The sequence below is a fragment of the Lissotriton vulgaris genome, chromosome 1_1, assembly GCF_964263255.1.
Source record: "Lissotriton vulgaris chromosome 1_1, aLisVul1.2, whole genome shotgun sequence".
Lineage (NCBI taxonomy): Eukaryota > Metazoa > Chordata > Amphibia > Caudata > Salamandridae > Lissotriton > Lissotriton vulgaris.
Window position 1 is genome coordinate 781,453,165 of NC_141685.1, and position 22,526 is coordinate 781,475,690.

Consider the following 22,526-nt stretch of genomic DNA (forward strand, 5'->3'; position numbering starts at 1 on the left):
AGGCTAAACTCCTTAGGTGCACAGTGCACAGCTTCACCTCTCCAATCCTGCATATCATAATTTTTGGTTATTAGGAATTTCACAAAATAAGCTTGTGTCAGCAAGATGCACACCAGGTACGCTTTTTGACATTATAGAGTTGGTGTGCTTCACACAACATTGTCTGAAAAATTGATGTGTGCTGGCTCCCTCGTGCACAAGATCTAGTTTTTGCACATTTCTTTACTCATTTCTCTTTTTAAACTACCAGCTTTGGGATTTGGGATTTTCTTAATGTGTGAAAATTCTACTTGAGAAAATATAATGAAAGTTGCTACATCCACAAGATTTCATTCTAGAAAAACTCAGTAAGACAAACTAATCACTGTAAATAACTGTTAGAAATGAGGGTCTCTAGTAGGCAATGATTTTCAGCTTTGTCCAAATAGGGCCCTTTCTTTCTAGTCAGGATAGAGGCGATACACTCCTAAATTAACCCCTGCTCACCCCTGCTCACCCCCTTGGTAGCTTGGCACTAGCAATCAGGCTTATCTCAGAAGCAGTGTGCAAAGCATTTTCACATAACCAACAGTAATACAGTGAACACACAACAAAAGCATACCTCACCAGTTTTAGAAAAATGACCAATATTTATCTGTGCAAACAAGACCAAACCAATAAAAGGCCAACAAACAGTAATCAAAAATAGGCAGTTCCAACAAAATTCAACAGTTTCACCTGATCGCATTGGTGCAGGCCGGAGTAAGTGTCAGCAGGCTCGTGAACAGTATCTATGGTTCCGGCTGACTGTGTCGATGAAGGCAGGACATGGCAACCTTCACGGTTGTGATGTGAAGTGTAGCGGTGCCCTCATATCGCGGTGCATGCAACCGTTCGGTGACAGTCGTCCACTGGAGTCAGTGAGACCAGGGCTGCGGTGCAGAGTGAGGCGTACTCGTTGCGGTGCTGACAGGTCACAGTGCAAATGATAGGAGCTGGTGTCAGGGGCCCAGACTGCAGTGTGGGACTGGATGTTGCATCGTGTGACTTACGATCGGTGCCCCTAAACCACGGTGCAGTCACAGGTGTCAAGGTCAGTGAGCAGTGACTTCATCAATGAGACCAGTGCGGTGGAGTGAGGCGAAGCGGTGCGGAGTGCGGTGCCCACAGGTCGCCGTGCAAGCAGCAGCTCGGTGGCGGCAGCGGTCGTCTTCGTTGTCAGTGAGACCAGGGTTGCGGTTAGAACTGCTCCCTCAAGGCAGGCACTTTCCCCGACGACTGAAAATGCACTGAAATCAAGCCCCACCTCAAGAAGTCCCCTTGAGACCCCATGGACCTCAAGAACTACTGACCCATCTCTCTCCTCCCTCCCCTTCCCAGCCAAAGTCACCAAGAAGATCGTCAGCTACCAACTCACCAACTTCATAGAAGTCAACTCGATCCTCGACTCCTCCCAAACCAGATTTTATTCAACCACAGCTCAGAGACCGCCCTCCTAGCCGCCATGGATGACATCTGCACCATCCTTGACCAGGGCCACACGGCCACCTTCATCCTACGTGAAACCTCAGCAGCCTTCAACACCGTCTCCCACCGCACCCTAACCCCCAGACTCCATGACGCCGGCATCCGAGGAACTATCCTTGACTGGATCCGCTCCTTCCTCACCGGTTGAACCCAAAGAATCAGACTCCTGCCCTTCCTCTCCAAACCCACAGAGATCTGCTGCACAGTACCCCATGGATCCTCACTCAGCCCCAAGCTCTTAAACATCTACATGGCCCCTCTTGATACCATCGTCAAAAAACAAGGGCTCAGCACTGTATCCTATGTTGACGACACCCAGCTCATCCTCTCCCTCACCAACGAACCTGACATCATCAGACACAGCTTCCAGGAAGCAATGTAGGACTTAGCCAACTGGATGAGCAACAGCTGCTTAAAGCTCAACTCAGAGAAAACAGAAGTCCTCGTCCTTGGATCCACCTCCTCCGCATGGGACAACACCTGGTGGCCTACTACCCTAGCCACACCCACGGATCACGCTCGGAACCTCAGCATCATACTTGACTCCTCCCTCACCATGACCCGTCAGATCAATGCCGTGTCTTCCTCGTGCTTCAACACCCTGCGCGTCCCCTGCAAGACCTTCAAATGGATCACCCCTGAATCCAGAATGATCATCACCCATGCACTCATTATCAGTAGACTGGACAACGGGAACACCCTCTATGCCAGAACACTCCTCAAGCTCCAGACCATTCAGAACGCTGCAGCTAGACTTGTCCTCTACATCCTCGACAACACCACATCACCCAGCACCTACGATAGCTCCACTGGCTCCCCTTCGTAAAAAGAGTGACCTTCAAACTTCTTACGCATGCCTACAAATCGCTCCACAACATCGGACCCCATTATCTCAACAAAAGAATCTCCTTTACACACCCAAGAGAAGCTTCCGCTCCGCCGAGCTTGCCCTGGCCAAAATCACTTGCATCTGCAGAACCAGAGTAGGAGGACGATCCATCTCCTACATCCCAGCCAAGACCTGGAACAAACTCCCCACCAGCATCACACAAACACCCACACTGCAAGCTTTCAGGAAGAGCCTCCAGACTTGGATGAGACGGAGCTGCCCGAAACCCCCCCGGCACCTTGAGACCCTCCCGGGTGAGTATCATACTTCACAAAGCCTCGATTGATTGAGTGCAATAGTGCCCTCTGCAATGCCTTCAGGACACAGAGCCCACAGCGGGGTCAGTGACGGTATCAGTTGCTTTCCCCCTGTGGCAACTAATACCCATGGTTCCAGAGGTGGTACTCAGAGGTAAGTGAAGTCTTTGCTGTCCCTGAGACTTCGTGAACAGGAGGTAAGCTCTATTTCAAGCCCTTGTCGATACTCAGTGACAAGTGAAGAAAGTTCAGTCAAGTCCTTTCACTGCCCAAGGCAGAAGCAGCAACTGCATGCCAACCCAGCAAAGCAAAAACACAGCAAAGGGGCAGTACTCCTCCTGGAAGATCTTCCTGCCCTTCTTCTTGGCAGGTTCCTTGATACAAGGAAGTTCCAAAGTTCCTGGGGTCTGGGCCCCAATATTTATACTGGATTTCTCTTTGTTCTCTTGGGCAGAGATTGTCTGTGCTCGGTCCAAACCAGTTTGGTCCACTCTAGCCCAGTTTCTCAACAGGAGGTGGAGACAGCATTGTCCAAGGCATTCCAGACCCATTCAGGGACAAATAAATCTCCTCCCACTACTCTAAATGCAGCCCAGGTCTATTCAACCCAGATCTGACTCATCCAGGAAAGGCAGGATACACCTCGACCCCTCAGTGGCTGCCTGAAGAGAATGCACATCCCTAGCCCTTGTCACTCCAAAGCCAGACAGACAATCCACAACCCAGCAGAGGCACACAAGATGGCTAAGCACAAAAATACCAACTTTCTAAAAGTGGTATTTTCAAACAAAAAACATAAAAATCATCTTTACTACAAGATGCATTTTTACATTCTGAGTTCAGGCATACTAAACTCTATTCCTCTAACTTGTTCCAATGGGAAGTTATACTTTTAAGATGTTACAAACTACCTCCCATTCTATCCTATGGGACAGTTAGCCTTTCCATGGTGAAAAACAAAATACACTGTATTTCACTATCAGGATATGTCTCACACACCACTACATGTCCTACCTTTCACATACATTGACCCTGTCCACAGGCGTACCTTGGGCCTAACTGATTGGCGCCTTATATGTAAGAAAAGGCAAGGTTAGGGCTTGAGAAGTGGGTGCACTTGCCAAGTCGACATGACAGTCACAACTGCGTGCAGATATGGCAGTGGGAGGTCTGAGATTCCTTTGAAAAGCTGCTTGTACGGGTGCCACAATCAGTGCTGCATATGCACTTTAGCACAGAATAGCAGTGGTAAAGTGCAGAGAGTCCTAAAATCAACAGAAATAGGAGGCCAAGAAGCAAAAGTCTGGGGGTAAACCCACTGAAAAAGCCAAGTCAAACAATAATGAATTGATTTTGACAAAATGTGTAAAATCTGTAACAAGAATGTATCAAGTTTTGACATGTAACACATCATTTTATTACTTTTCCTTAATGACATTGCATCACATAGTATCAGGGACTACTTTACATTGTACATTTAGTAGTATTACTGCATATGTTATTGAAAGCATAACATTACAATTCCTCTCATAGATTTCACTATAAAAAACCTTCAATTCTACAATTCCCATGTTTGGGAATGCAAAAAATCTGTGTCTTATCTTATTTGTTTTTAAACAAAAAAACCCTATTTGGCGCAGTGCACTCAACTTGACCCCCCTCTTACCCATGAAAAGAACTTTCCCATGAACTCCTGCTGGAAGATGCTGGTCCGCATGGTAGTTACATTACATTTGAATATAGGCCGCTTGGGCCTTGAAAAAACAGTAGGGAGGAGGGGGGCCCGAGGTAGCTCAGGAGGTGGTTGAGAGGGGGGAGCAATGGATTGGGAGGGTGGAAGGGTCAAAGGCGGATAGACAAGGAAACAGAAGATAGCCACAGTGACATCAGTCCCATTCATTTCAATACCCATTCAAGTGTATTAACCCTTTACATAACGGTAGTACAGACCCCCCACAGCCTCAATGAAAAGAGACATTACTTTTGAATTGTTCCAGCAGTTGAAACCAGTCCAGAGATTTAGCCCTCTAAATTCTTCCCTCTTGAGAGCTTCATCTTCCAGCTGGGCCCATCGTATCACTTCCTCTCCCAACATCCTTCCCTCGGAGCCGTATGAGATTTCCATTGCTGTGTAAGCAGTCTCTTAGCCAGAATCAAAGAGAGGTCTGTGAATCGGTGCAACACTTTTGCTTTCCGTTGCAAGGGGGATGAACCTAGCAAGCATGCTTCTAGCATTTTCGAATTGGGTCGTTCGGACAACTGTGTTAAACTGTCAGTAATTATCAAATGGTGTCCTTCACCTCTGGACGGGTACGCTCCTTAAAGCACTCCTTTGCAAAAAAATTCATTTAATAGCAATCAGAAATCCATTTAATGAGTTTCACTTCGGTCTATTAGCCTTCCTAATCCAACAGTGAAATTTCCAAATGATGCTTTCATACATATATTTCAAATAATTAGATTGTCAAACACAGTCATGATGTTATTTCACAAGGGTGACACAATGATATCCCCCGATGCATTTTGGGTCCAGCCCTTCCTCAGGGGGTTCTCCCTGCAAACAAAATAAAGTAATATTCCAAATGACCCTGGGTCCAGGAACCGTTTATAAAGTAAAGACGGATAGTAAGGGCAGCCCAAAAGTGGTGAGGTAGGTGTTCCGCCGTATAAGTGAGGTCAACTTAAAGGAAATAGAAGTGCTCATGTGATTGTTAGAAACATCATGACATACGTACAATAATGTCTAGTGTGCCACATTCCCTACGTACATTATCATCTGCAAGGTGACTGAGGAAAAAGGAATTGCTCAAAACCCAAGTGAACAGATGTGAGGTCATCCGAACGTAGTGCACCAACAAACAATCATGCACTGTGAATTACTACTTTCAATGAGTGTGTTACAGCGTCATACGAGCGTGTTACATCGGCAAGATAAAGTTTTAAATGCGTATGTGAACAATAGACTCTAGTAATCGGTTGCCGTAGCTAGTAAAACAGGTAAAAAATCAAAACAAATAAAATCGTTTGTACCTGTGAAATGCTCATACACGAGCGTGACGCGTATGTCTGCTTTCGCAGTGGCGTTACAAACCAGCATAATGAACCGGAATTCAATGTTAGTGCGAACCGGAAATGACAATGGTAACTAAAAACAGACTACGTCCAATAAGCGAAAATGTACGGTTTAACACTGCCAAGTGAAGTGGAATGGCGCAAGACAATAAAAAAGTAAAAGAAAAAAGGTGCGCGTATATGTCTAAAAAAAGGCGTCATGATTAATATAATGAGTGAAAAGTGCACAGCTTGTCAATAAACGTGCCAGAATATGCAAAGTGGTCACACAGGATATTCCTAAAAACAAAGTGGTGTACCTAAGAACAAGAGACAGTATATAAAAATAAAACCAGCTTGATTTAACTGAAACTTGAATGTATAGAAACAAATATTAAGATGTTACAGTACATTGACATGGAGTCATGGTTTATGAATAAAAAGACAAACTTAGTGAAGTCGTAGCAATGTGCATAATCATTAATGTAGCATTACAAATGGCAACTGTACTCCAAACATTCATTCAATCCCTTAGGACTTAATGAGTTCAATTTGTGAATCCAGTATAGTTCTCATTGTAATAAAAAATTCCTGTTGTCTCTGCCTTCTTTTATTTCAACCTGTTCACAAATGAGATAGCCCAATTGGCTGATATGGTGATTTTGCTCTAGAAAATGTACAGCAACTGTTGATTTGAGGTTTTTCAAGCGTATGTTACTTTTGTGTTCAGTCAAGCGTATTTGGCTTTTCCGTTCTGTCTTCCCTACATAGGGTAATCCGCAAGGGCATTTCAACAAGTATACAACGTTGCTTGAATCACATGTGGCTTTAACATGTAATTTAATGGGAGTCTCCTGAGTCGGATGCATTAGAGTAATGCCCTTAATGATGTTATTACAATTTCCACAGTTGTGGCAGGGAATAGTGCCAGTGTAATTGGAGTCAAAGCATGTTGTCCTTTGTTTCAATAACTGTTGCCGATTTTTTGGGCGCTAGTAGGCAAAAATAGGAAAGTCTTGGAATATTTCTTTGAAATCTGTTTCTGACTGTAGTAGTGGCCAGTACTTACAGATGGTTTGTTTGATTTTGGTGCTTTTGGTTGAGTATTTTGACACGAACACTGTGTTACCTGCTTTCTGCTCAGTTTGAATTTTGGGTTGGAGTAATTCCGTTATGTCTTTTTGGTTAGCTCTTTCCTCTGCTTGTCGCAAAGTAGATTTAGGATAACTTCTTTGCCTGAATTTCACCAATATCTTTTGTTTGCTGTCTTGATACAACTCATCTGTAGCTGATATCGGTCTTGCCCTAAGTAATTGTGAGTATGGAAGGTGTTTCTTCAGGCTCATTTGATGAAAAATGTAGAAATTTAAGAAATTATTGCGGTCTGTTGGTTTGGTAAATACTGATGTTACTATATTGTGGTCTTGTATTGAAATGTCTACATCAAGAAATGCAATTCTGTGCTTGTCAAGGGTATATGTGAACTGAATGCATTCATCAATGTCGTTGATCTCACTGATGGCCTGGGGTAGCTTGCTTTCCAGTCCTTCCCAGATTAGGAATATGTTGTCAAAGTACCGATAGTAAGTTATGAGATTCTCTGACGAGATGGTATTAGACAAGATGTGGTCAAGTTCAAACCGATGCATGAAGAGATTAGCACACGCAGGTGCTGCACAATTCCCCATAGATGTACTAGATAATTGAGTGTAAAATTGATCTTGCCAAGTGAAGTAACAATGGTACAAAGTGAAGTGCATCAATTCTAGTAGGAAGATCTTCAAGTCTTCATTTTTTTCACTTTCCAAAAGGAAAGATTCCATCGCCTGTAAGCCCGGATCATGCGGGATAGAGGTGTACAAAGATTTCACATCAATGGTGCATAATATTAAATTATCAATGTTTGCGTTGAGCTCTATTTGTTGGAGTTTTACTAAGAAATCGGTGGTGTCTTGCAAGTATGTAGACATTTTTTGTACACATGGTTGGAGATGACAATCACTGGCACTCACAAGTGGTCTGAATGGAGATTTATCCATGCTCTTGTGAATTTTCGGGATCATGTACAGGTAAGGTGTACTGGGGTTTTCTTTGATGAGGAATCTCTTATCTCGTTCATTAATAGTACCCATTTCTAGAGCTTTGTTAATAACCGTTGTCAATACTCGGATGAAGTATTTGGTGGGATTAGAATTTAGTCTCATGTAGTGTGAGTGCGACCGCCAAATCAATCTTCTCTTCATTTGACCTGTCAGTAATCTCACGCCAGCACTCTTACAGTGCTGAGCAGGACCACAACATATGTGTTAAATGAGCTTCGGGCAGGCGGCAACGAGGGCATTGAGAGGGAGCTTGTTGGTACATTGCTTGGACCTTATCTGGCGGCAAAGATGCCCTATGCAACAGGGCCAGTTGTATGAACTTGAACCGCACATTTTGGGATACCCGTTTTGGATATTCAAGGACTATTGCCCATTCCTTGCTGTGAGCGCAAGATTAATATCCACCTCCCATTTTTGACAAAGGGGTGAAAGTGAAATCTCCAAGTGTTCTCTCAGTCCTCTATAGAGCCATCTGACCAAATGTCTGCCATGTCCCATTATGTGCAAAGCTTGCAATAAGTGAAATTTTGGGGACTCGCACTGATCAACTATCCAGTACTTACAAACTAAATGTGAAATGCTAGCATGAGCCAAAAATAACGTATTTGGAACTCTATATGGCCGCACCACTTCATCGTGGGGCCTTAGTTGCCCACCAGTGAATAAGTAGCCCACAGTCGTGATTCCCCCTTCTACCCAAGGTGCCAACCTATGCGTAATTAATGGGCCATGTGGTATTGGAAGGCCGCATAAGGGTATGTTCGGAGCATATGGAATGGGTACTTTTGTGTACTTCAACACGTGTTTCCAGTAATCAAGCTCTACTTGGAGCAACAGAGGGATATCTTTCGGTCTTCTCGGCTCTGGAGAAAGCAGTATCTGCAGTGTTCCACTCCGCAATTGTGCGAGCGTATACCCAATTTCAGATAAATTATGCCCCGCCAGCCAATATGCTAGCCACTGCAGTTGGCTAACTATGTTGTATGCCTTGAAATCTGGTGCTCCCATACCCCCTTTTGCTGTGGGCAACTGCAATTTGGCGAGGCTAATTCTATGGCGCCCAGTACCCCATATCATTGTTATTAATAAGGAGTTTAACATTTTAAAAACCCATGGCGAGACTATTATAGGGAGATTAACAAAGCAGTATAGGAGCCTAGGGAGCATCACCATTTTCCCTATTGCTATTCGCCCTGCTGTGGACAATGGCAATTTATTCCAGAAGGCAACCTGCGATTTTTATGCATTAATGGCACGTATTAGGTTCCCATCTAATATGTCCCTCGTGCTCCTGTAAAACTGGATACCCAGATACTTAAAAGGGACAGGTTCAACTTTGAGTTGCTCAGATCCAAAGCATTAGACAGTTAAAAGGCATGTATCATAGTAGACATACGCTATGGACTGTGATGCGTTCAATTGAAGTCCTGACAATAAACCATATTAATGCACCAGCGTCGCCACTGCAGTCAGGTCTGCCCCCAGATCCTGAAATACAGCAACATGTCATCAGCATATAATGCCACTGAGTGGGTAGCTGGCCCTATTGGAAAACCATGTGTGCGCATATTGAATTGTATGTTCTATAGCTAGTATGAACAGGAGTGGGGAGAGGGGATATCCTTGACGTGTCCCACGATATATATTATACGCGGGGATCATATTGTACCCTGATTTTGCATGAGCTGTCAGTGCGGTGTATAATAATTCAACCCAGTGACAATACTGTTGGGGAATGCCATATTTCCTCAGCACTGCTATCATATATTGCCAACTCAATGAGTCGAAGGCCTGTCGGATGTCTACTGACAAGCATGCGGCCCTTGGGTAGGGAACTTGGGCTGTATGGAACAGATTGAAGAGGCGTTGTATGTTCAGTGAAATGTTGCGATGGGGAACAAACCTGTTTTGATCCGTATGTATAAGACACGGGAGAAATGGTATTGCTAACAGTTTACTCAATATTTTATTTTTGGTGTTCAGAATAGATAGGGGTCTGAACAAAGAAAGATCCACTTGTTATTTACCCGGTTTCATTAGGGACGTCACTATCGCTTCCTTGGTTGTGGGGGGCAGGGTACCTACCTCTAGGGATGTGGTGTATAGTTGCAATAATTTAGGGACTAATTGCTCGGAGAATGTAGAATAAAATTATATCCGGAGCCAATCAGAGCCTGGGGTCTTATTACAAGCAAGATCCTTTATTGCCACACGGATTTCTGGCATTGTAATGTCAGCAGCTAGTGTCTTCCTAGTATGATGTGGAATAACCGGTAAAGGGATATTCGCTAAAAAGACATTCAGGTTTTCTGGAGGGACCTGAGGGGGAGCCGCATAAAGGCGGGCATAATAGTCATGAACTGCCTCATTAACCCCTATCTGCATAGTCATTAAATCTTGATTGATGTTATATACTGCCAGTACGGGCGTAGGGAATGGTTGGGGTCTTGTCATGTGGGCCAAAAATGTGCCAGGTCGGTTCGCTTCTGTGTGCGTCCGAGCTGTGTAAGAGTGGGGATCAATTAGACGTAAACGTTCCAGGAGTTCAGCGTATTTTATCCTGGCTTCCTGAAGCGTACACTTCCCCATGCATCCACTCGAGCTTCAGTTTCCAATGCCTCCAGTGACGCCTCTAATTCTGTAATATCATGAGAAATCCCACGCCTGGCCCAAACCACTATGCTCATAGATACCCCCCAGATCTGCACTTTAAAGGCTTCCCACTCGATCGACCTTGTGGTTGCTGTTCCTTCATTAATTTCGAAATAAGATGTGATTGCTGTGGCTATAGTGTCTCTGAACACCTGGTCTTCCAACAGTTGGGGCTGTAGGCACATGTTGGGATGGGGGACAGGGTTCGGCCCCAAGAGAGGGACAGCTCAAGGGGATTATGATCCAATATAGTCTTGCCTAGATAGGTAGTATGTGCAGCATGTGAGATAAGGGCTGGTGTACATAGGCACCTATCTAATCGGGAGTGCAAACCATGGGGGTGAGAGAAAAAGGAATATTCATGCACATCCTCGTTGTGTAAACGCCAAATGTCTGCCAATTCCCACCCCGACATCCAGCTTTGTAGCGCTTGCTGGCATATCACTGTTCGTGGCAGCGGAGGATGTGAGCGATCCAACCCCACATCCATTGGGTATTGCATCCAGTCGGCTATGGCTATTGTTAGACGAGTGAGAAATGCCTCCTGATCAATTTTAGGCTCATACACCGACCCAAGGACTATTTGCTTCCCGTCCAATGTACCCTGTAGCAATACATATCTGCCTTGGTCATCAATCTTGCTATCTTGCAAAGAAAAGGGAACCCCCGTCCGTATCCACATAGCAGCAGCCCGTGACAATGAGGAGTAAGTAGCTGCATAGACATGCCCTCGCCACTTCCTCTGTAAATTGGGAAGTTCAGAGGATACCAGGTGAGTCTCCTGCAGGCATACTATTTGCACCCACCTTCTATGTAACTGTGCCAACACTCTATGGCGTTTGTGGACTAAGCCCGTTCCAGGTTATGAGAGTATAACGGTCAACTACTGTAGACATTTAAAATCAATCAGCAATATAAGAAGTTTTCCCCCCGGTTCCCGGAAACCCACAGACCTACACACCAGTACCAAGCAGTTTAGATGATCAACTTCCCAATACACGGTCCAATGAGACAACATCATCCGACCAAAACAGTAACATTAAACTATGAACTTAATGTTATGATAAAAACAGTGCTTTTGCTGATAGGGTGAGCTATCAATGTGACAGTTATGTGGTAGTGCAACAAACACAGTATCCGGTACTGTGCCGCCCAGACCCTAGATAAAAACAGTATAGCAAATTACACTATCCCTGTCATCAGTTGTTGCAAATAACATATTCTATCAACAGACAATTTCCCTATGACAATCAATGCTTTTTAGAAGACAGAGCAGCACACCCATATGCCCAATTACAGCAATAACATCAACATTAGCATGACTGGTAACTGTAATATAAGCATATCCCCATCATCAACAACCAATAGTATGCTTCAGTATCAGCCCAACAGGTCTCTGCTCAGTTGCGTAGATTCAGATGGGAATAAAGCAACGCCCCCCAAGAGTCAAAGTCCGACGTCACCTCTACCAAGGGGCTGGTGATAATTGGAGGGCAGGTGACCCATAAGGTAATGGCCGTGCGGAGTGCCTCGAGTCGACCCTCCAGTACAGCCTGCAGGAATGGGGCCCCCGGAGGAGTCCTCCTGGATGGTGAGTCCTCCCCTGTGTTGACCCTGTGATCTCTGTGACTTCTGACATGTTCCATCTCGGTACCCACTTCCGAGTCGGGAATTTTCTGTCCAACCATTCCCAGACGCTCTCCGGGGTGTCAAAGAAATAGGAGTGCCGCTCGTGAAGGATTTCTAACTTTGCGGGAAACAAGAGTGCAAAAGACAGGCCCACAATACGTGCCTTTGATTTGACTCCTAAGAAAGAAAAAGCGTTTCTTTTGAACTTCAATCGTGTAGTCTGGAAATATCGAGACTTTGGCATTATCGATCGAAATTGGGCCATTAGTGCGAGCATTTTGTAAAAGGAGATCTCGGTCTCTAAAGTTCAGACTCTTTTTTTTTCTTTTTAAATTTTATCGTACATATCACAAGAGCTGCAATTAAATTTCTTATGAAGGAGATAATGCTTTGACAATGTCACACTAGTCATCATCGTAGACAGTAATATACATTTTCTCTCAGTTTTGATTTTTATACCTCATCATCCGAGTCTCGATCTACAACAGGAAGGCTACATATGTGGCATCTATAGGCATTCCATTTGCCCCATATTTTCCCAAATTTCTTTGGGCACCCTCTGTGAATATACATAGCCTTCTCAGCCACCATGATCATGTCCATATCCCTGCACTACTCTGCCAGGGTTGGGGCTTGTGCCGCCCCTCATTTCTGAGCTATATTCCGCTTAGCTATCACCAATTGCAATCCGTGTGGTTGAAGTCCGTTGGCTCCCATATGTTCAATAGGCAACGTTTGGGGTTAAGCGGGACTGGGTTCTCGCTGACCTCTGTGATAGTATCCATCACTGCTGTCCAGTATAGTGTATTCAGCTGACACTCCCACAGATTGTGATAAAATGTGTCTAATTCGTCACATTGGCGCATACAGCGCGGGTCGGTGCCTCTAACAATCTTATGCATTATCACCGTTGTTTTCTGTTTGTTGTAGAGTACCCTATTGACTCCTCCCGTTCCCAGAGCTACTCTGTCTAAGCGGTACGCGGTGTCAGGTGCATGAATCCACTGATTGAGTACTGTCAGTTGTGAGGCCCAGTAATATGCCCGGACGTTGGAAACAGCGATACCCCGTTGTACCAACTTCTAATTCGTTTACTTGCGGCCACTCTTGCCGGCTTGCTATCCCAAACGAGATTAGTGACTTCCGAGTTCATTGCTCTAAAATACGAGTCAGGGACTCAGCAGGGCATGTTGTGTAGGGCATAGAGAAATCTGGGTAATGCCATCATTTTAAAAAGTGCCGCTCTGCCCAATAGGGTGAGCGGCAACGCTTTCCAATGTTTGATATCTCGCTTCAGCCTCTGTAACGGTGCTTGAAGATTGAGCACCTCGAATTCGTCTGGGTCGGATGTTACATGTATCCCAAGGTACTTAAAGCTATCTATTACTACCTTGACCATACAGTGCCTAGGTAGCTTGGGAGGTGGTCCATGCAGAATATACAGTACAGACTTCCCCCAATTAACTGTATACCCTGATACCGTCCCAAACACCTCACAGATGTTTAGCAGTGCATAAAGGGTCTGTGTAGGGGAAGCTATACACAACAGAACGTCATCTGCAGAGAGAGAGATACGATCCTCCCATCCCTCCTTCCACTTTAGATCCCGGATTACTGGGTCCCTCCTAATCCAGGCAACCAATGGCTCCAGGATCAGTACGAACAGAAGTCGCAACAGCGGTCAACCTTGCCCGTCCCGCATCCCAGAGCAAATCCCTGTGAGATGTGTCCATCAGCCACCACATGTGCGATAGGGTTAGCAAACAGTAGGCGTACCCAGGAACAGAATTTAGACCCAAACGCCAAATGTTGGAGGACAGCGAAAAGAAACGCCCCTTCCATGGAGTCAAAGTCAATTTTTGCGTCAAGAGACAGGACTGCTGCTTCCTCCCGTAAAGTATGCTTTTGTCCCACAATGCATGCACCGAAGGCTCATAGCTGTATTCCTTCCAGGAATGAATCCCGATTGGTCCGGGTGGACCAATTTAGTGAGGTAGGGGGTCAATCTGAGCGCAAACATTTTGGCCAAAATCTTGGCCTCTGTGTTAATCAGCGATATCGGCCGATATGATGCGCACTCCGCAACTGGTTTGCCAGGTTTATGGATGGCAACTATGGTAGCCATACGCTGATCTCTAGGAAGCTCGCCTTGGGCCTGGCTTGCTTCATACATTTTCAACAGGTAGGGGGCCACCTTATCAGCTATGCGTTTATATAGTTCTATTGGGATGCTGTGGCGGCCGCTGGCCTTGCCCGACTGTAGCTTGTGGATGGCCACCTTGAGCTCATCTACTGTGATGTCTACATCGAGCCCTTAGACCTCCTCTGACGTGAGCATCGGCATGCGTATGTCCCGAAGAAAGTGGAGCGCTTACTGAACTGCGGTTGTGTTTGTGGACGTGTACACCCGTTCAAAATGTGCGGCCAGCGCAGTCACTATTTCTTGCGGGTCTGATGTTGATTCCCCGTTCTCCGATCTGAGCTCCGCCACCCATTTGGTCGCCCGATCCCTCTTATCTAACCAAGCAAGAAGTTTGCAGACTTTGTCCCCTGATTCGTAGACCCTATGTTGAACTGCCGTTATGCAGATTTTGGCATCTGCCCATAGTATTCTTTATATTCCTGTTGTTTCACATGCAATCTATGTATGTTGGCATCTGAGGGGTTCCCGGCATGTTAGAACTCCAAATGGTGCACCTCCTGTTCTAAGGCTTACATCTCTTTTTTCTTGTCTTTTTTTATGACCTTCAATAAGCGAGATGGCCTGCCCCGGTAGGACTGGTTTGTATGCCTCCCATAAAATTAGCGGAGAGGAGACGGCAGCCTCATTTTCTTTGAAGTAATGCATTGTTGTAGTTATCAGAGCTTTCCTAATCTTAGGATTGTGTAGGAATCCCGGATATATGGGGTACACACAACGCTGTGTGGGGGCGTGTAATCTAAACTCCGCCATCACTGGGGAGTGATCAGAGATTCCTCTGGGTAGATACAAGACCACCCCAAACCTTTCCATTTCGTCCGTTTCTGTAATTATGTAATTTATGCGGGAGAGGCTATTTTGCGCCCCTGAGTGGAAAGTATATTGTCTCATGTGTGGATGTTGAAACCGCCAAGTGTCCAGCAAGCCATGTGCCTCTAGGAAATCAGCCAAGCATGATCTAAGATGGTGTTGAGGTCGGGCGGGTGTACGGCCCACTGCATCATCTAACGTCATGTTAAAGTCGCCCCCTGTATCAAATCACCCTCTGGCAGTAAAAGCAAGAATGTGCCCAAGGCCTGGATGGCCATCGAGTGCAAGGCTGGTAGGATATACACTGTCACTAGGTTAATTCGACGGCCTTCCCATTGGACCGAGGTCGCAGCAAACCGACCTTGATCATCTTTGAAGGTGTGGTGAACAATAGGAGGGAATTGCTTTCTAACCAGGATTCCCACCCCTGGGGATGGTGAGGTAAATTCTGAATGCAATGTGAGCTTAGTCCCCCATCGGTCCAGTGCTTTACACGTGGACCCCACTAAATGTGTTTCCTGTAGCAGTGTGACTGCTGGGTCCCTGCGTCCCTGCGTTTTAGATATTGCAACACCAGCCCCTTCTTTACCTTGACTCTTAGACCATTAACATTCCAAGAGATAAATGATAGCGCTGGTGTTATGGTGCGTTGCGTCATTGGGTTAGGTGAGGTCTTACATGATCTGGGTCCCTGTCATGGACCGGATATTTGAGGTTACAGGTACATAAGTTCTCACAGAGACTATGTCTCATTGTTTGCAGGTCTTCAACCATTACAACAATACCAACAAAAGAAACTGCATTCCTGAAACGTTTAGTTCCCCTTAGAAAATGTCCTTCCCTGCCTCCCTGCTTGACGGACTTGAAACTACCCGCCTCCCTAACATTGCAGAGCGCTTACGTCCCATTCCCAGTTACCTTAGTGGGGTTCGGGCCCTCCTTCCAACCCACCCTCATCTCATCATGAAGCAGTGATTGATTTAATCCTCAATTCAACACCTTAAAACAAGTGAGCGTGTGGTAGTAGTAGTATTCAGTGAGATGTCCATGTATGGCTGCATCCACCTCTCCTGGGCACTTCTAGAGTGGTAGGTGTGTTCATCGCAAGTGAATGTCGTAAGCCATTGGGTGAAGAAACCGCTACTTTGTTCAAGCCACAGTACAATCTTAGGTTTGGTACCTGTCCGGTCAGTGCTACTCAGGTAAATCGCCTTGCATTATTAAAGTAGACTTAGATTCAGGCTGTGCACTTGTTTCCAACGTTTGGCGCAGTCTGCTGTGATGTTTCCCTGATGTTGCTGCCGGGAACCACCCCTCCAGCACGTCCCGGGCCTTCTCCGGTGTATTAAAGAACCACACCTTACCCTCCGCTTCCACTCTCAGATGCACCGGGTACAGCATGGAGTATCTCAGCTCCCTCTTCCTAAGTTCTTTCTTAACCTCCAGGAACGTACGGCGTTGTTTGGTGACTGCTGCCGTGTAGTCGGGAAAGAAGGTGATAGTTTTGTCCTCGAAGCGGACTGGCGGAGCAATCCGTGCAGTTTGTAAAATTGTATCTCAGTCCCTGAAATCACAAATGTGGGCCAGGATCGGGCTAGAGGGTGCCCCTGGTCTCAGTCTGCCTCCAGGGACCTGGTGTGCCCTTTCCACAGAGAAATAATTTGGAAGTCCTTTGGGTTGTAGGCGTTGCTGAATGAGTTCCTTTACAAATAGGTCAGCTGCCCGTCCCTCTGCACCCTTCGGCAACCAATTATGCGAACATTGTTGCGCCGAAACCGGCCTTCATAATTATTGAGTTTGTCGTAAAGTACCTTGGTTTCTGTCTCCAATTGACGCACTTGTCGTTGGAGTTCTTTGGTCTCTGTACACAAGTTCTCAGTGGTTGCCTCTATCTCCTTGACTCTGGCACTCATGTTCTTGAAATCAGCTCTGAGCAGGGAGAGTTCGGATGATACTGTGCCAATTTTCCCATCCAATGCTGTATGCACTTTGTTCAGAGTGGTACGTATGTCCTGTAGCGTGACCTCTGGCCCGTCTCCCGCGGGTGCTTCCACTGCATGTCGGGTTGGGTGTCCTAATAAATCTTGCTGATCTTTACTGTAGGCAAACTTCTCTAATTTGGATTGCTGGATATTGCGTTGTCCGCGGCACCCCATCCTCACTCCTGGCGTTGTGCTGCGCTGTTGGGGTACAATCTGGCAGTAGTACTTACTGCTGCCTGCCAAGGAAACTCTGTGTCCCCTGCGGCCTTTCGGGTTTTCTGCCCCCAAGCGGAGAATCTGCGGCCGCCCCTTTCGTCGCAATGCTAGGCTCTGCCCCACACTGTCGCTTGTGCAGGGTATTTTTATGCCAGTGGGTCCCACTGCGTGCGTCCTGGGGCCAGCCGGCATACACCCTCCTGCAGTTGAGGCTCTTCACCATGTATTGGGTGCTATTACACCGTCAGGTATGCTAATCGGTACCACCACCCCCACCGGGCGCTCGCCGTGCAAGCGGCCCTCTGCTGCAGTGAGTCAGTGACTGATATTGAACAAGGGTGGGGGGAGGGCAGTAGTTGTTTTGACCTTTCTACTTTCTGGTGCAGCACCCACGCTGATCGTGTGCCGGTGTCTGCTGTACTGGGGCTAGTGTCTCGGTCTTCACCCCTCCGTGGGCCATGGCAGTGTTTCAGCCGTTGGAGGGGAGTTCTGGAAGAAGAAGCCCGCAGAGGCCCGGCTGGGTCAGAAATGTAAGCCCAGGGCACCGCTGCCCCGGCCAGTGCTCCCGATAGTCTCCAGATGCCTGAAGTCAATTGTTGAAGGCAGCTCCCGGGACCCCACCGAGTCTGACTCACTTGACACTGGCGCTCCATGAACTTGAGGCCCCGGCTTCTCCCCCTCGCGCAGGCTGCTGTTCTTCCACCCGGTGCTGCATCAGCACTTATTGCTTTTGTCCCAATTTGGGACGGTCGCTGTCTGCCGGGTGCAGTCTAATGCTTGTGCCTCCGCTCATCGATCAGCAGGAGATGTGGATTATTGCCTGGATTGTCAGAGACTTCGGAAGAGGTCTCGGAGCTCCATTAGGCAGTGGCCATTTCATTTGGCTGCTAGCCACGCCCCCCTAAAGTTCAGAATTTTGGCTATTATTGGCCTGGGGTTTGCACCAGGGATAGGCTTCTTGGCAGATACACGGTGTGCCTGTTCCTCAGTGAACAAGTCAGACAGGCCAGTGGGAGCCACTGTCTTCCTAAGCCATTCTTCGCTGAACAGTGTGGGCTTCGGTCCCTCTGTGCCCTCTGGGAGGCCCACTATTCATAGATTGTTTTGCCAAGACCTTCCCTCGGGTGTCAATTTGGTGATACATCTGGGAGATCTGTGCTTTTTTTCTCTGACCTTGGACGCTGTTAGTTCCAAAGTTACTTCAGCGGTTTTCACCCGATCTGCCAATTACTTATGGTTCTCTTTCAATAAGCTATGGTCAGTAGAAATCTTTCCCAGTTGTTGGGCAATAGCTGCGCTGGACTGTCGAATTTCTAGCAGAAGCGTGTCTAGTTTGTCTGGTCGAGGCATGTCGCCATCATCCTGCACAGACCTTGCAGGAGAGGTCCTGGAGGACGGGAGCGCAATCTCGCACTCGCTGATGAGGCCTCAGTTTTGTTTTTGTGCGCCCCATTGACTATAACGTGCTGTCAGGCCATTGGTAGCATTAATATATATGGTAGCTTTTCACTGCATCAGCCCCAGAGGTAATTACTCCCTCTTGCCTCCTTCCCCCGGGACTTCCTCGTGGTGTAATCAGTGGGTGCTTGTTAGCAATGTTGGTCCTTCATCTCCAGACTTCCCCACGCAATGCCCAGCAGGCAGCAGCCCCCTCTTATTTCCAGCAGTCAAGTTGTGACATGTAATGTCAATTCCAGTAAGACATTCCCAATGATTTGCTGTTTCGAGTTCCAAAGGATTTCCAGTTTTAATCCTAGTTCTTAGATTGTTTCATCAAGACCTTCTATCCCCCACAGAAACACAGAATGGCTCATTTGTTGAAGCCATATAGATTTTTCCCCGATCTTGATGTGAGGGTCTAGAATTTAAAAAAAGGATAGGGTTTAAGATCTGGAAAGCCGATAATGTGTCCAGGTGAAAAAGGACAGGACAATGGGGAATTCTGATGTGAATGCCTGGTTCCCAAAGTAATTTCCCAACTTCTCTGGAGACCATAGGTTTAAACTTGGAATCCCATGGTATTCCTGTATCCCAAAAGTATTACTTGGCTCCCTAGCGATTGCTTGTGATTAAATAAAATTGTAAGCATCATCTTTTTTTTGCTTCTTCCTAAGACTGTTCATCAGACCCCTCACTGTACTGTTGAATACAGCATAGTAGCACTGTTCAGGATCAAAGACCACAGATGATGCATAAGTAAAGCCTCCTCCCTTGTGTAGCTCCTATGTCCAACACTCGGGTCTCATGTGGCTCTTTTTATGAATCTTCCACAGTATTTAAAGAGATCCTTCCTCTCTTGGTTCTCTCATACACCTAATGCACACTTTCACTTTGATGAACCTCCCAATATGAATAACGTCCCAATGCACTTAATGCCCACATTGTCTTGTCTGGGATAGGGACCTTATGTTACTGGAACCATGCACCCAAATGACTCCAGCATCTTATATACTTACAACAGGTTTTTTCACCACGTCAGGCACCATCGTACTTCGCTCCACTTCAATTTTCACATCTCCACCACATCTTTTATCAAACTCCAAGAGATCCTTAGTTTCCTGACCAATTATTTGATTTTGAGCTCTAATATCCAACACCTGCAGAAGAAAATTTTGGACAAGAAGCTAATTACCATGTCCAAAATTAAAAATTGTTCACATTGCTCATTCTTTGCGTGAGGTCAATGTAGTTAAGCAAGCCACACTGATGGAGAACAGGCAAACCTGTGTTAGACTTGGAGCAAAAAAAACACAGCATATAGTGCAATTTAAACATTCAATGAAAGAGATATGCGCAAAACAAAGTACTAAAGCTGTCTGTAGTTAGTGCATTCCCACCGCTACTAACCCTGGGCGGAACATTACGTTACACTTGTGGAGTTTGTGTAGTTTGGGCAACTACGCGCTACGTGAATTGCACGTACCACAGTGCAAAAACGCGTAGCGTAGCAGGCATTTTTTACTCACTCGCGGTCCTCAACGTCAAGTTGGCAACTGCGAGCAAGCAAAATCACCATCCCGTGAGCCTTTTTCTCATTCGTGATCAGCAACATCAAGTTCCTGACTGGGAGTGTGGAAAATAAACCTCCTGGTGAGATTCTCAATGCGGGGAGGTCAGGTTTCTCATTGCGAGTGGTCGCGTAAGCTCACAACCGGCGGCGATGAGAAACTACCAGTCCTCGTTGAGAAAGCTGCAGCTCGAATACAAATCTACTCGAGCATCAGAAAACGACCGCCTGCACTGTTCAAGATGCCGTTTGCAATGATTGCACAGTGCGGACAAGCATTCGGCACTGTGCAATCAGTGCGAACAGCATTTTCCCTACCGCACTATGCAGTTCACGTAGCTACGCGTAGCTTGCGTAGTGCGAAGTGCACTTCGCGTAGCTCCGCGTAGCGCTACTGCGCGAACTACGCCCAGGATTAACCGCTACTATCCCGTCTCATTTCACAATCACATGCTTTCAGTCTATCAAGTCAGGTACTCTTAAACCTCTTTTTTTATCAACTCTGACCTTAAGTTTAGTCTGATTCATGGTGTTTTCAGTGCCCAGCATAATAGAAAGATTTTGCCCAGCACCCTGCAACTGCTGCAAGAGAAGAAGACAATTATCAAGACTGTAAAGAGCTCATGTTTATTATTCTACACTCACACAGTACGTTACATTCACAAAAGTGTTTTTAGCTTCTTATTGAATCGAAATGGGAAACCATCAGTCTGTGTAGGCACAAAGGGCACAATTCACAAAGGTAAACTTATTTGTTTGTGTAAGTTTACAATTTTCAGTATTCACAAACGTAAACTTAGACCAAAAGTCTAACTTTACTACTTCTCGGTATTCACCAAGGTAAACTTAGACCAAAAGTCTAACTTTACTACTTTTCGGGAATTCTCAGAGGTAAACTTAGAAAAAGAGGCTAATTTTACTAGTAGTAACTACCCTTTGTGAATACTGAATGGTATTAAAGTCAAACTTTTGATCTAAGTTAGACAGTTGGTTTAACTGTACCTTTGTGAATACCGAAAAGTAGTAAAGTTAGACTTTTGGTCTAACTTTATCTTTGTGAATCGGGCCCAAAGTGTTCACAAATTACAAACAGGTAGCTCTTAGATGCAAACATGCTACATATGTGCATGTGCAACATACACCCTACGCACATGTCCAAAGAGCATATATTGCAGTTGATGGGTAACTGTAGGGTGGAAAATGCAAATGAATTTTTGGAACAGGGAAATAACTATTAGCAAGGGGGTCATATATAGGAAAGGGTAAATGAAGGGGTCGGAAGCATAAATGTAGACATGGAACAGGTATATGAACTGGTGGAATGGGTAAAGGAGAGTGTGGAGAAGGCAACCAGTAAATGAAAGGATGAAACCGGTCAATAAAGGGGTAGACTGGTAAATAAAAGCGTGGAATGACAAAATGAAGCGGGGGGAAGATGTTAATAAAAAGGTGGAACAGCTAAAAATATTTGTGGAACGACTAAAGGAGAGAATGGAACCGGTAAATGAAAAAGTGGGACAAATAGTTGAATGGATAAAGGAGAGTGTGGAACCTGTAAATGAAAGGGTGGAACAAGAATGGAACAAGCAAACGACCTAGGTACAAGTGTAAAATGTACTTTTTTAACAAAAGTTGAGAAAAGGATTCGTAGGGATAGGACAATACCTCCTTAATGGAATCTCACCCCCAGCATCACCAAAAATGTTGTCTCATAAAGCATTTGTCTTTTGGTGACGGTATGTATATGCTTTTTGCAGTCTCAAAGCCCCTATACTGTTTACTGTACACTCATGTTTTACTTCTGGCTGATCAAACAGTGTTGTACCTCATTGTCGCTGGACCTGTCCTCCTCAGTACTCAGATCCAAACTGGAAAGTTTGCTGGAATGTCCCAGTAATATTGGCATGTCTGCAGAAAGAGAACAATAAAACCACTGATGTTTCCAAAACTTTCATACCCAACACTCTAAACTCATATGGTGGGTTGAAAATTCATGAACGCACTGTTTACTTCCTAAAAGACTAAACGATTTTGAAGTAGAAACAATTCAAAATCTGCATGCGCGCAGTGCCTCATTAACATCAAAATGACTCATGTCATTGTCGCCAGCCATTTTGATGCACCAAGCTGCATACTTTTAAAAGCACAGAGATCCATCATATTTACAACAATATGACGCATCCCTGTGCTTTCCCCTGTGCTTGCACACCATTGGCTGCCACGTG

At 45.7% G+C, this 22,526-nt stretch overlaps 1 protein-coding gene across 1 annotated transcript in view; it reads right to left on the reverse strand.

Annotated features, from left to right (window-relative positions):
• LOC147747816 (uncharacterized) overlaps positions 1 to 22,207 on the reverse strand; it is a 54,364-nt gene extending 32,157 nt beyond the window's left edge. Inside the window, exons 1-3 of the mRNA XM_086936365.1 lie at positions 22,127 to 22,207; positions 20,809 to 20,883; positions 19,754 to 19,891 (exon numbers count right to left, since the gene is read on the reverse strand). Of these exons, the coding sequence (XP_086792491.1) occupies positions 19,754 to 19,891; positions 20,809 to 20,883; positions 22,127 to 22,207 (294 nt within the window). The remainder of the gene's footprint in view (positions 1 to 19,753; positions 19,892 to 20,808; positions 20,884 to 22,126) is intronic.
• Positions 22,208 to 22,526: the final 319 nt, after the last annotated feature.